The following is a 13,134-nucleotide window of genomic DNA, read 5'->3' as shown; positions in this document are numbered from 1 at the left end:
AATAGGACCTTAGTAAAGGTTAGGTGTGTCTCTGGGATTTCGGGTATAGGCTGGGGGGTACTTATGCATTTTCCCTTAATTCTTCCTTTTTTAATATTGCAGGATTCAAGCCTAATATGTTGTGGTGAAGCAAATATAAGCCTTCATCTTTCATAATCAGTGATGTTTGTGTAGTGTTCGTAATAAAGACATGAGTTTTCTTCCTTTGAGACTCATCCATATTTGTTTTCTTTCTTCTTCTCTTTTGAGGCTTTTTACATGGAGACGGTTAGCTTGAGTTCATCCTAACTATTAGTTGAGTAATTGGGCTCAACCGCAAACTCAGTTCATAAATTTTGAAGTTATTATCTTATCTTTTTCTTAATTACATTGTTAAGAGTGGGTAGGAGTCCTTCAAGCTCTTATTGCAGGCACTTGAAGCCCCTTTGATTTCTATTTCTCTCAACTATGTCACATGACATCATAGCACAAACATCGAAAACCTCACTTTAAGTCTCGGATGGTAAAGTTATCCAATATGGTGGAAGGTAGACGGTACCGATTGAATTAATCGAGCAGAACACAAGCTGACCTGACCTGGATATCACTATTATACAACTACACCTCAGTACCTAACAATAACTTGCATAGAGATGCATGCAATGGTGTTTAAAGCCTAAACTAAGATTAGACATGAACACGCAATTGAATGATAGAATTGCTAATGATTGAAACCCATATGGATTTGACACTTAACTCGGGAAGGAAATAAACAGAACAACTTGCCTTTAAATGATGTTTTTCATGATCATCTAGTGTTCAGATTAATTAACTAGCAAACCGCTCCATAACTTCTCAGGGTAAATAAAAAGATTCAGAAAAATGAAAGTAGAAAACAAAAATAATTACCTCGCCAAGCAGACTTTGGAACCAGGTTTGCTGTGCATTTTCACAAAAAATGTATCCTCCTTGATCTGTCAAGCTATGACATCAGCTTTCATTAAGCAGTGCTTCAATCTCTGTGCAAAACCAATATGAAGGATCCTTTTAGCTGATTTTGATGAGTCCAGATTTCATCACCAAGCAGGCACATCGACAATNATGATGTTTTTCATGATCATCTAGTGTTCAGATTAATTAACTAGCAAACCGCTCCATAACTTCTCAGGGTAAATAAAAAGATTCAGAAAAATGAAAGTAGAAAACAAAAATAATTACCTCGCCAAGCAGACTTTGGAACCAGGTTTGCTGTGCATTTTCACAAAAAATGTATCCTCCTTGATCTGTCAAGCTATGACATCAGCTTTCATTAAGCAGTGCTTCAATCTCTGTGCAAAACCAATATGAAGGATCCTTTTAGCTGATTTTGATGAGTCCAGATTTCATCACCAAGCAGGCACATCGACAATTTTTGCAAATAAAAGCTGCTACAGTTATCAGCTCTACTAAATAAAACTGTGGGCTGGAAACTTCTGTATTCCAGCATCTAACATTGCATTTCTTAATCCACCTCTCTGCGCCAGCATAAATGCTTGAGAGTGCACATATCACCCTGAATGATTTGGTTGCGATTTAAGCAATAGTTGAGCTACTTCATTTCCCAACTCAATGGCTCCATGAAGTCTACAAGCACCCATCAGAGCCCCAAGACAGTAGCATTAACTTCAAAAGGCATCTTCTTCATGAAGCCATAATGTTCCATCTTAGCTACAAGTCCAAATTCACGTGACATTGATTCAACCAATTGAAAACCAAAATTGACAAGCTTGGCACGCACACAAGGTGATAGAACAACCACGAAGGTAACTCATTTGGTTGCAGCCCCTTTGCTTCTTCCTACCATTCAAAGCTAGGAAAGAAATCATAGCATTCCAATGCAAACCTGCTTGCTAACCATCACATCAAATACCTTCAAAGTGTAAACCAAACCTCTCATTCCTTACCATGTACTTGCCTCCCTAGATATAACGCCACACCAACATCCAAAAACGTGCAAGAAGAAAAAATACTAACAAAAGTAGCCTCATTTGGCTTCAATAAACCACACTTCACATCCTCTTGTACCATCATATTCTCAAAAAAACTTACCAGCAACCTCAGGTACCCATGAATCATACTAGTCCATGAATAAACATCTCTATATGGCATGTGAGAAAACATCAAAAACCCAAACCCATATTCCCATTTTCCCCACAAACATGGCATTATACGAGACAACACATGGTTCAGGAATTTCATCAAACACCTTGCATGCACTCCTGACACCCGAGTTCGCCTTCGTGGGTGTACAGCCCAAGAAATGACTCCACGATAGTCTCCGATGCTGGCAAAATCAACAGAGACACCTCTATTGCTTTTAAAGTTTTCCTCATCTTCTTGTGCTAGTCAATATAATCAATTTAATATAAGACTGAAAATGGGTCTACTTTCTTCAGATCGATGAATATTTACACTTCACTCTCATCCGAGGCGGTTTTAGTTATGTAGAAAGTCTTGTTCCCTCCAGATAATTAGTCAATATTCTGTTTCCAAGTTTTACCTGGAAAGCATATTGAGTTCTGTATTATTGTCAAATATTAATACATCATAATTCTACTTTGATTTGTTTTAGTTGTTTTTATCAACAATACCTTGAAACTCTGTTGATTGTGATTCTTCATTGTGTAGAGAAACCAAGAGTAAAAAAGAAGTTGTTCTATGGAAAGACTTTTTTTTTTTTTGACTTGTAAATCAATGTCTATTGACCATGTAATACTCTAATCGTAACCAATCGAAATTTTAATGGATTTTCAATTTGAAATATTTGTTGTCAAGGTCTATACACGAATCGATACTCTTATCATAACTAATCAAACTCTTCTTGATGTTTTGATGTGAAAAGTTATGTATTACAAAGGCATAGTTTATTCCTACAGAACTTATGTTATCTAAACGTTTGCCTTGCGAAGTAGATACTACATAATTTATGTATCTAACCAGAGGCGGATCCAAAATTAACTAGAATGACCTCATGTTAATATTGTGGATCCACCCAACAAACTGCTTCTTGTCAAAAGAAGGTTGCTCCTGAAGTTTCAACAATATCAACAACCTTGACGGTTTCATTATCAACACCTTCAGCAGATGGATTCGCTCCCGATGTTTAAATCATAGATAAGGTCATCACTGGAGAGAATGACAACCCTATTTTCTACTGCTCTGTTAACTAATTTCATAATTGGATCAGTTTTAATGATTTCAGCTGCAAAAAAAAATAATATAAGATGTAATAAGAGACGATCGATGTCAAGTCTTTTACACATTTCAAGTACACAATTTTAATTGTTATCATAGAGTAAAAGACCCTATTCTGTGGACTGAATTTTCCCATTTTGTAGTTCAATACTTGCTACTGAAGGGATGTTAATGCCTGCAAAACCAACCATGGCAGCTGCTGCTCCGTCCTGGTGGGATAAAATTCACTTCCCTTCAATGTGGAAGGACATACAACCCAAAGTTACATCATCATGCATGTCCTGTGACTGAGTGATTTTATTCACCGTGAACTTAAAGTCGGGTACTTTATGTCTGTGTTATGATGTCTCATGACAGAGTTGGAGAAAACTAGAAATCAAGGGGCTTCCTAAAGAGAGTTGTGTTAGAAATATTTATAGTTATGTAGAAAGACTAGTTATGAAGAATTTAAGTCTTTTTCCAATGGAGAAAATTTTGTAGTTCTTGTGTTTTGTTTCTTGCATCTCGATCCTCGCCTTTAGAGCTAAATAGGGTAAATACTTGCTCGTACTGGTCAATTAGTTAGTATTCCAATAGAAGTATATGCAGATATTTATTTTGAGTAGTTGTGTGTTCTTTTCCCTTGTTCTGTCTTATTATGTCAAATACTTCCCCTGTAAACCAGTGCCAGATGATGTCAGTATGGCAAATTTCTCTGTTAACTAACCAAAAACATGAATAAAATCCTAGTAATTCTCTTGTATCGGAATCAGATTTTGTGGATATCCACAGTTGTCACATTGACGCATTCAGGGAGTAGACACCAAGTCTTTCACTTCATAAACATGTTATAGCTGCATTTGATGTTAAATATGAAAACTTTGAAATTATCACAATGTGTTATGCATCTCCATGGACCATGGGTGAAGAATTACAATTTGATAGAGGTGAAGGGGAAATTAGCGGTCATACATTATGTGAAATGATTAAGTGGATACTTTGACTTGTGGATTTTAGAGCAGACTCCAAAAAGAGAATGGGAGAGACATATCAACGGCGTTCCCTTGATATGGAATGATATAAAACCTAGATATATCCATAAATTTTCTACCTCCTTCATCATTAAAGCTTTAACTTTAATTCTTCATTTTTGAAAATTGTAGGATTCAAGTCCAGTGCTTTGTTGGGATGCTAATAAAAGCTTTTGATTTCATAGTTTGTGATGTTTCATAAAGTGTTTGTGTTTTGTTTCATAGTTTGTGATGTTTTATAAAGTGTTTGTGTTTTGTTTCATAGTTTGTGATGTTTCATAAAGTTATCGTTAAACATAGCAAGACTTATCTGGGTGACATTGTCTTTTTGTGTGATGGTTGATCCTAATTCAGTCCTATAATTCCGGTTCATATTCGTATTGATGTATAGATATTTGACAATAAAACAGAACATGCTAAAAATCTAAAGATTTTTTTAAAATTAACAAATCCCATATACCGGAACTCACAATCATATAATCATCTTAATTACTATCCGTATATGAGACTCTTAACACTGAATGTGGCGATCTAAAGCCTCCACATAACTATAAATGTATTAGATGCGTGATTCCTAATTTACTCCAGCTCTTTCTGATGACATCATATAACACCAATATGCGTGAGATGCATTCCACAATGCAATAATTTGGATTTTTTCAAATTCAATATCAAATGCTGCTATTGCACGTTCTGGAACCTTAAAATTGGAACACAGAATTATTATGAGAATGAAAAGATATTAGTGTGATGCAAATAAAAGCTTTTACTTTCCTAGTTTGTGATACTTTTTGAAGAGTGTATTTCCCTATGTATAAAAGCATTAGTTTTTGTTAATCAATAGTTTGTTACATATTCAGTGTAATTATTAGTTAGCTGATTGGATTCGATTGCAAAGTTCAGTTAATGCATATAAATATTTGAGCTTCAATTTTCTTATTGAACACTTATTGGTAAAAGGTTTGTAGAATGACCTCAAGTTAAGATTGTGAATTCGCCCAACAAACTGCTTCTTGTCAAAATTACGTAGAAAGTGCAATACTTTGTTTTTAATAAGGTATAAAGAGGTATTTTAAGTTCATATGACAAGTGGAATTCTCTCGTTTCTGAATCCGATTTTATGGATATCCATACAACTCACTCTATGACCCGTCCGCATGGAGCAAAATTCTTTTTGGACGGAAGGGAATTTTATTACAATGTTGATCAGCAAAAGGAAGATGAAAAAACCTCTGCTTTCGGCAGTACTAGACACCAATACTGGTAAAGTTATTTCATTGTTCCTCTGTTTTATAAAGAAAAAGCAAAGTATAAATGTTTATGTAGTCATCCAATTTTTTTTTAACCGATACAAAAAATAAATTACAATAAAGCCTCAAAAAATAGTTTTAATTTTTTTTTTTTACTTTTTTCTCTTTTTCTATTCACATTTTTTTTTATTTTCATATTTTTACACTAAAAATGAAAGGGAAAAAAATTAAATAAGAATAAGAGACTCAAATAATGATAAGCAAATAAATCTATAACAGCGATATCAAACTACGCGTTAAATAAAGAAAAAAATCATGTGTGAGAAAGATCAAATATACCCTGAATTTTGCTGAAAGGATCATTTATACACCTCTACATGATTTATTTTTTTTTAAAATAAAAGAATTTAACATTAATGTTTTCACTACCATTAGAAAAAGTAATCTTTGTGCATATGACCAAACCAACTTGGATATGTTTAGTTGAAAGTCAAGGTCTGTACAACATCCAACACTCATATCCTAACCAATCAAAATAAAATTGGAAAATATTTTGGTCAAGGTCTATGCACCAACAATTTTTTTCATTGGAACATCACCAAAGACTGACTATACAACTAACCCCACTAAATATTTATCAGAAGAAGCTCAATAGACTTACCACAATCGGAAATTAATAGAAAATTGTCTTTTGCTATGTGCTATATAAACCTCATCAAAATTACTGAATAGAGACACAAAGCAAGGATTGGAAAACTTACTTAGTAATTTTGATATATATTTTGAGGCGCAAAAATGGGCATTGGAAAACTTGCATTGTTTCTGCTATGTGCGTTTCTCTGTCAACTTGTTTTCTCCTCATCTTTACCTCATTTGTGCCCCAATGATCAAGCCCTTGCTCTTCTTCAATTCAACAATGCGTTTACTATAAATCTTGATGCTTCTTCTAGTGATTACTATCCTAAAACAGTTAAATGGAATAGGAGCACAGATTGTTGTTCATGGGATGGAGTCAAGTGTGACGAGACGACAGGACAAGTGATTGAGCTTGATCTCAGTCGCAGCCAACGTCAAGGCAAGTTTCATTCCAACAGTAGCCTCTTTAAACTCTCCAATCTCAAAAGGCTTGATTTGTTTGAAAATGATAATTCTGGATCGCTCATTTCACCTAAATTTGGTGAGCTTTCTAGTTTGACGCATCTTGATTTGTCATATTCAAGTTTTACAGGTATAATCACAGCAGAAATATCTCGTCTTTCTAAATTGCACGTTCTTAGTATCGAGAGTGATCCATATGAGCTTAGATTCGAACCTCACAATTTTGAACTGCTCCCTAAGAACTTGACCCAATTAAGAGAACTCCACCTTAGCTCTGTGAACATCTCTTCCACCATTCCTCTGAATTTCTCTTCTTATTTGACAACTCTACACCTTTCAGACACGCAGATATACGGGATATTGCCCGAAGGAGTTTTCCACCTTTCCAACTTGGAATCTCTTGATATATCATTCAATCCCCAGCTCACTGTTAGGTTTCCCACAACCAAAGGGAATAGCAGTGCATCACTCATGGAGTTATATCTCTATAGTGTGAATGCTACTAGTAGGATACCTGAATGCTAGAGGGGAAAGTCCCGCAATCATTGATCAATTGCACATATTTGGAAGTTCTTGATTTAGGTAACAATGAGTTGAATGACACATTTCCTAAATGGTTGAGAGCCCTACCGAATCTGAAGATTCTAAGACTGAGATCAAATAAGTTCTTTGGCCCTATAAAAGATTCATCGACTTACAAGTTTGCTCAAATTCAAGTCATAGATCTCTCATCCAATGGATTTAATGGAGATTTACCAGTGAGCCTCTTTGAGAATTTTGAAGCCATGAAAATAATTGGTGAGAATAGTGGAACCCGAGAGTATGTAGGAGAAGCATTTTCTTATGATTACAAGAATTCTTTGATAGTGACAACAAACGGACTGGATCATGAACTTCCTCGAGTTTTGACTACAGAAATAATTATCGATCTCTCAGAAGGTCATATCCCAAGCATTATTGGAGACCTCATTGGGATTCGTACGTTGAGTTTATCTCATAATCGCTTGGAAGGTGATATACCAGCATCATTGCACCAATTATCTGTACTTGAATCATTGGATCTCTCATCCAACAAAATCAGAGGAGAAATTCCACAACAACTTGCATCCCTCACATTTCTTGCAGTCTTAAATCTCTCTCACAATCATCTTGTTGGATGCATCCCCAAAGAAAAACAATTTGATACGTTTGAGAATAGTTCATACCAAGGGAATGGTGGGTTACGTGGATTGCCACTCTCAAAAGATTGTGGCGGTGATGAAGGGGTACCACAAGCGACAACTCAAGTTGGGCTAGATGAAGGAGAAGAAGGAGATTCAGCAATAATAAGTTGGCAGGCGGTTCTCATGGGGTACGGTTGTGGACTTGTTATTGGACTATCAATAATATACATAATGTTGTCAACTCATTATCCAGCATGGTTTTCGAGGAGGGATGTAGAATTGGAACACAAAATTCTTAAGAGAATGAAAAAGCACCAGAAAAGACATTAGTATGTAACCTCGAGGTATTCAACTTAATCTCTCCTTCAGAAGATTACATTTTATATATCCATAAATTTAATTTTTAATTTTTGAAAATTGCAGGATTCAAGTTTATTGCATTGCTGGGATGTGAATAAAAGCTTTTACTTTCATAGTTTGTGATGTTTCATAAAGTGTTTGTTACATTTTATGTGTTCCAGTTTTCTTCTGTTGTGACTCAACAAATTCAGCATAATCAATTGCGAGGAAAAACCATAAAATTTCATAGAATGCACATTAAAAATACTAAAACAATTCCAAATTCTCGCGTACTTTGAAATTTAAAAAGTATTCCTTGATATTGATCAATATATAATAACTTGAATAACTTTAACCACAATAGAGTTGGTGTAGTTGGAGAAACAACCTTGGATACTAAGGTTCAAATCCTAGTATTGACAATTAGCAGAACCGCTTAATTTGATAAGTCATGACTTCATAGTGACAATTTTACAAATAAAAGCTGCTGCAGTTATTAACTCTACTGAATAAAACTGTGGGCTGGAACCTTGTGCATTCCAGCATCTAACGCCCGGAATAATGATTCTGTTGTGACTCAAGCAAGAGTTGTGCTACTTCATATCCCAACTCAATGACTCCACGAAGACTACTGCATCAGCTTCAAAAGGCATCGTCTTTATGAAGTTGTACGCTTCCTGCAGTACATCAACCACACAACCATAATGTTCCATCTTAGCCGCAAGTCCAAATTCACGTGACATTTTTTCAAACAATTAGAACACAAAATCGACAAGCTGATAGAACTGCCACAAAGGCAATCTCATTTGGTTGCAGCCCCTTTTTACTCCCATATTGACATACATCGTTAATGCTATTTCTATGATCCACGATTTTACGCATCTATCATTTATGAAATAATTCATCTTATTTAACATGAATGAACAATTGATCGATGTCGTCTATTTCAATAGGAGTGTTAATAATTCTGATACATTTTATAGAAAGAGTAGTTGAAGTACAGAGTCAACTATTAGATAATTGCACACAATATTTGTCATCTGCTAACTATTGACACAATCCAACCAAGAATCTGAATAGCAGTAGAGTCCATTAACACATAATATAGTACACAGACTCATGAGAGGCATTCCATGTTGCGGAAGCCAAATATATAGAGAGTGATGAAATCACAACTGCTATATCTAAAGGTAGCTAATAAATAGTAAATGAGAAAACAATAAAAAGAACACCAGAAATTAACGAGGTTCGGCAAAATTTTGTTTTCTTTTGCCTACTCCTCGGACACAACTAACCAATATTTATTTTACTCCAAAAGAGTACAAGTGAAATACTACAAGAGAGAAAGAAGAACAAATGCCTTAGAAGATGATAAGACAAGTGAGAGGTGTGTTACAAATGAATTAAGAGCTACATATTTATAGGAGTGAATTCGTCCTATTATGACATCACAATGTGTCAAAATGTCAAGATTTACCTTGTGAAACCATTTTATGGTTCAGCTACAAAAGGTGCTATCTTGACTTTTGTACCAATGAAGAATTATCTTCCTAACTACCAAATCTTCACATTAATTCATCTTTGAATCTTGTCAAATTTAACATTCCACAATGCAATAATTTCAAGCTTAACATCAAATGCAACTAAAACAATTCGTAATCACTTATAACAAACTGATAGATAACTCCAATAATGCAAAGATTGGGCTAACAATACGAAATACATGGGGAAATGCTTCGAGTCTCTCTTCATGATGTGTCTATGCCTAAAGTGAAAACCCAGTATTCTTCTCGAATATGACATGTTGTCAAGAGAAATTTGTACTTGTTTTCATTTGACTCAAAATTAATGAATAGAAAAGGGGAGAAAAATGTCCATTTAGGTCGGGAATAATTCTTACTTCTCTTGTATGGGGATACAAAACTGCAGCAGATCACACAGAAAATGGTTACCAAAGACAAAATAAACCATTAACACAATTCAAACGAGAATATGCATGGGCACGGTTGTAGAGCTCATTAAATCTCTCAATTTGAAGAAAGGAGGCAGAGTCTTTTCCATCCTCTTTATGCTCAGCACCGTCAATATTCTGTTCACACGAGTTCTTCGTTGTTGAATATGTACTGGTAATCAATGAGTAACTTAAAAGAAGTATAACCCCGAATTCATTTCATGTCACGGCCTCTATTTATGGATGGTATGAAGTGTATTACAGATTCCTCTTGCAGATCAGTTTATTAAATCATGTTGATCTGGAAATTCCTTGATAGTGACAACAAAGGGACTGGAGCTTGAACTTCCTCGAGTTTTGACTACAGAAATAATCATCGATCTCTCAAGGATAGATTTGAAGGTCATATCTGAAGGAATAGATTCTTAGTCCAAATGAGGGAGTAGACACCAATACTACACGTCTTTAACCATTAAAAGAATTAACATCGATATGTACTGGTAAAGTTATTTCATTGGTTCCTCTGTTTTATAAATAATTTTGTAAAATTAACAAATCCCATAAACCGAAACTCACAATAATATACCATCTTACTATATGAGACTTTTAACACTGAATGCTACGATCTAAAGACTCCACATAACTATAAATGCCTTGGACGCGTGTCTCCTCAGAATGCCCCTTCATTCCTAATTTACCTCCAGCTCTTTCTAATGACATCATAACACCAATATAAAACATATGGCTTTAAGTTTACGGAGAACACAATCTTCCAATCATGAGACGTGCAGGATGATATAGGTCCAGGCACAATGTCATTCCATATTGAAGGCAATCGAATGATATATCTCTGCCATTCTCTTTCCGGAGTCTGCGTTAAAATCCACAAGTCAATGTATCTACTTACCGCTCCATAATTTATGACTGCTAATTTACCGTTCACCTCTATCAACTCGTAAGAGTATACCCAATGAGATGCATTCCACAGTGCAACAATTTTGATTTTTTTCAGAGTTAACATCAAATGCAGCTATTGCACTAGGTTTACAATACACTTTCTAAGGGGGAATGACTTACAATGCAAATTGCACCAAGTCGTATAGATACTGGTTCCCAAACGCAAAATAAACTACTAGCGCAATTCAAACGAGAATAATATGCCTGGTCATGTTCAATAAATTTCTCAGTCTGAAAAAGGGAGGCAGAGATATTTCTATATTCCGTTTGCTCACAGACATAAAAAGCTTTCCTTTCATGGAGAAAGATTTTTGTTTCACCAGGACGCGTCATAGAACGACAACTATGGATATCCACAAAATCTGATTCCGATACAAGAGAATTACAGAATGTGGACACGCAATTGACACACATTAACAACTTGACGCGAAGCCACGAGAATATTTCAACAAATCTGAGAGAAGCTCATCACCCAATAGAGTATCATGATAAGCCAACATGTTTGAAGAACTTGCTTAACAAAAACAAAGTACCGAAGGAGAAAACAGAGGCATCGAGAAACAAATCATCATTTGAACAAAGTAGATTGGCATAATATCGACTTACGTAGGGAGACTTATGTACTGGTAATGATATTCACCTGATATATTATACAGAGAGAGTAGTTGAAGTTTGATTCTGGATTATTCTGGATTGTTTGTTGTTATAAGAAAAAAAATGCATACCAACTTAGTCAATGAACCAACTGGGCATTTCGTTTTACATTACAACGGAAGTATCGTTTTGAATTCAGATGCATATGTGGAACTCAATTGCAAGCGATCATATTCTCAATAGTAATCGAGATTAGGATAATTTTTGTCTGAGATGGAAGTTTGATGTCACTACAGGGCAGTGGTATCAGCTGAACTGCTCTTATTGGTTCTGAAGAAAGTAGACAGAATCAGTTTCAACATTTACACATCAACACTCATTTTGTGTCATATGGCTCGAAATGATGAAAGTAAACTTAACATTACATTGCTTCAAAAAGAGTATAACAGATGATGGTTCAAGAGAAAGGTTCTAATGGCTGAATGTGATGTAGAGAATGTTGGTTCAGTTGTAATCCCTGATATGTGACTCAATTGTGTGTTTATGTCAATTTTCAATATTGACATCATCTGGACAGATGATGAAGTTTGTTCAACTCCATTCTTTACATTAGATAGGGCCGGGGGGCTGCACTCTTTCTTTCTCTGTGGGTCGATTACGTGCATTGGAACTGAAAAGGGCTCTATTCATATACAGTCTTCCTTGCTACGTACCTCTTATCTTGTTGTACGAGATAATCCCATAGAGAGAAAAGTTTCTGTTTGATTACTAAGGTATAGATAATCGAAGCAATTACATATATATGTGTATGCATTCCATAGGTTCAGTTCGATGTTTTTATTCTAGTTCACACCTATAATTTCGGTTGATATTCGTATTGATGTACAGATATTTGACAATAAAACAGAACACGCTAAAAATATAAAGATTTTTTTTTAAAATTAACAAATCTCATTCTAGATTATCATAAAACAAAGTTGGATTTTTGACTTGGAAGTTAAGGTCTATAAACCAACCAACACTTTTATAATAATCAATCAATATTGTTTTGGAATTTCGACTTCTTTCTTTTCTCAAGATCTATACGCCAATTATTACTCTTATTTGACTAATTAAACATTTTTGAATTTTAGACTTGAGATGTTTTTGAAAAAGTCTATACACCAATTAATACTCTTATAGACTCTTTCTTCTTCTTTTTTCTCTAAGAATTTAAATTGATAAATAACTATTTCTTACTTGACTATTGTTATATTAAATGATCTTCACACACATTGGGATGGTTACAGATTTTTCTGTCAAAGTCTATACACAGGTTATCACTCTTATAGATTTTTCTTTCTCCTATAAAAAAGAAGAGGTTACCCGGTGCACAAAGCATCCTGCATTTGCAGGGTCTAAAAAAATTTAAACATGTGACCTAGACGGCACACAGAGACGCTTAAGTGTTGTTCCAAAGCTCCCTTCACTTTTCTTTTTCTAAGACTTTAATTGATTTAAGGGATAATTTCAGAAACCTCCCCTCATGTTTCGCTTAATCACATTGACTTCCCTCGTGG

At 34.9% G+C, this 13,134-nt stretch overlaps 2 protein-coding genes and 1 pseudogene across 2 annotated transcripts in view; 2 read left to right on the top strand and 1 right to left on the bottom strand.

The window, feature by feature from the left end:
• Positions 1–2,351, bottom strand: part of LOC125859768 (putative pentatricopeptide repeat-containing protein At1g10330) — a 157,580-nt pseudogene extending 155,229 nt beyond the window's left edge.
• LOC125853235 (receptor-like protein Cf-9) overlaps positions 1–13,134 on the top strand; it is a 333,480-nt gene that overhangs the window by 183,857 nt on the left and 136,489 nt on the right. The window lies entirely within an intron of this gene.
• On the top strand, positions 6,269–8,064 carry LOC125859759 (receptor-like protein 9DC1). The gene is made up of 2 exons (XM_049539576.1): positions 6,269–7,076; positions 7,154–8,064. The coding sequence occupies exons 1-2, from the start codon at positions 6,269–6,271 to the stop codon at positions 8,062–8,064; spliced, it is 1,719 nt and encodes a 572-aa protein (XP_049395533.1).

This window comes from Solanum stenotomum, chromosome 1 (assembly GCF_019186545.1).
Source record: "Solanum stenotomum isolate F172 chromosome 1, ASM1918654v1, whole genome shotgun sequence".
NCBI lineage: Eukaryota > Viridiplantae > Streptophyta > Magnoliopsida > Solanales > Solanaceae > Solanum > Solanum stenotomum.
Note: the sequence above shows the minus strand (reverse complement) of the source record. Positions and strands in the feature narration are given on the sequence as shown.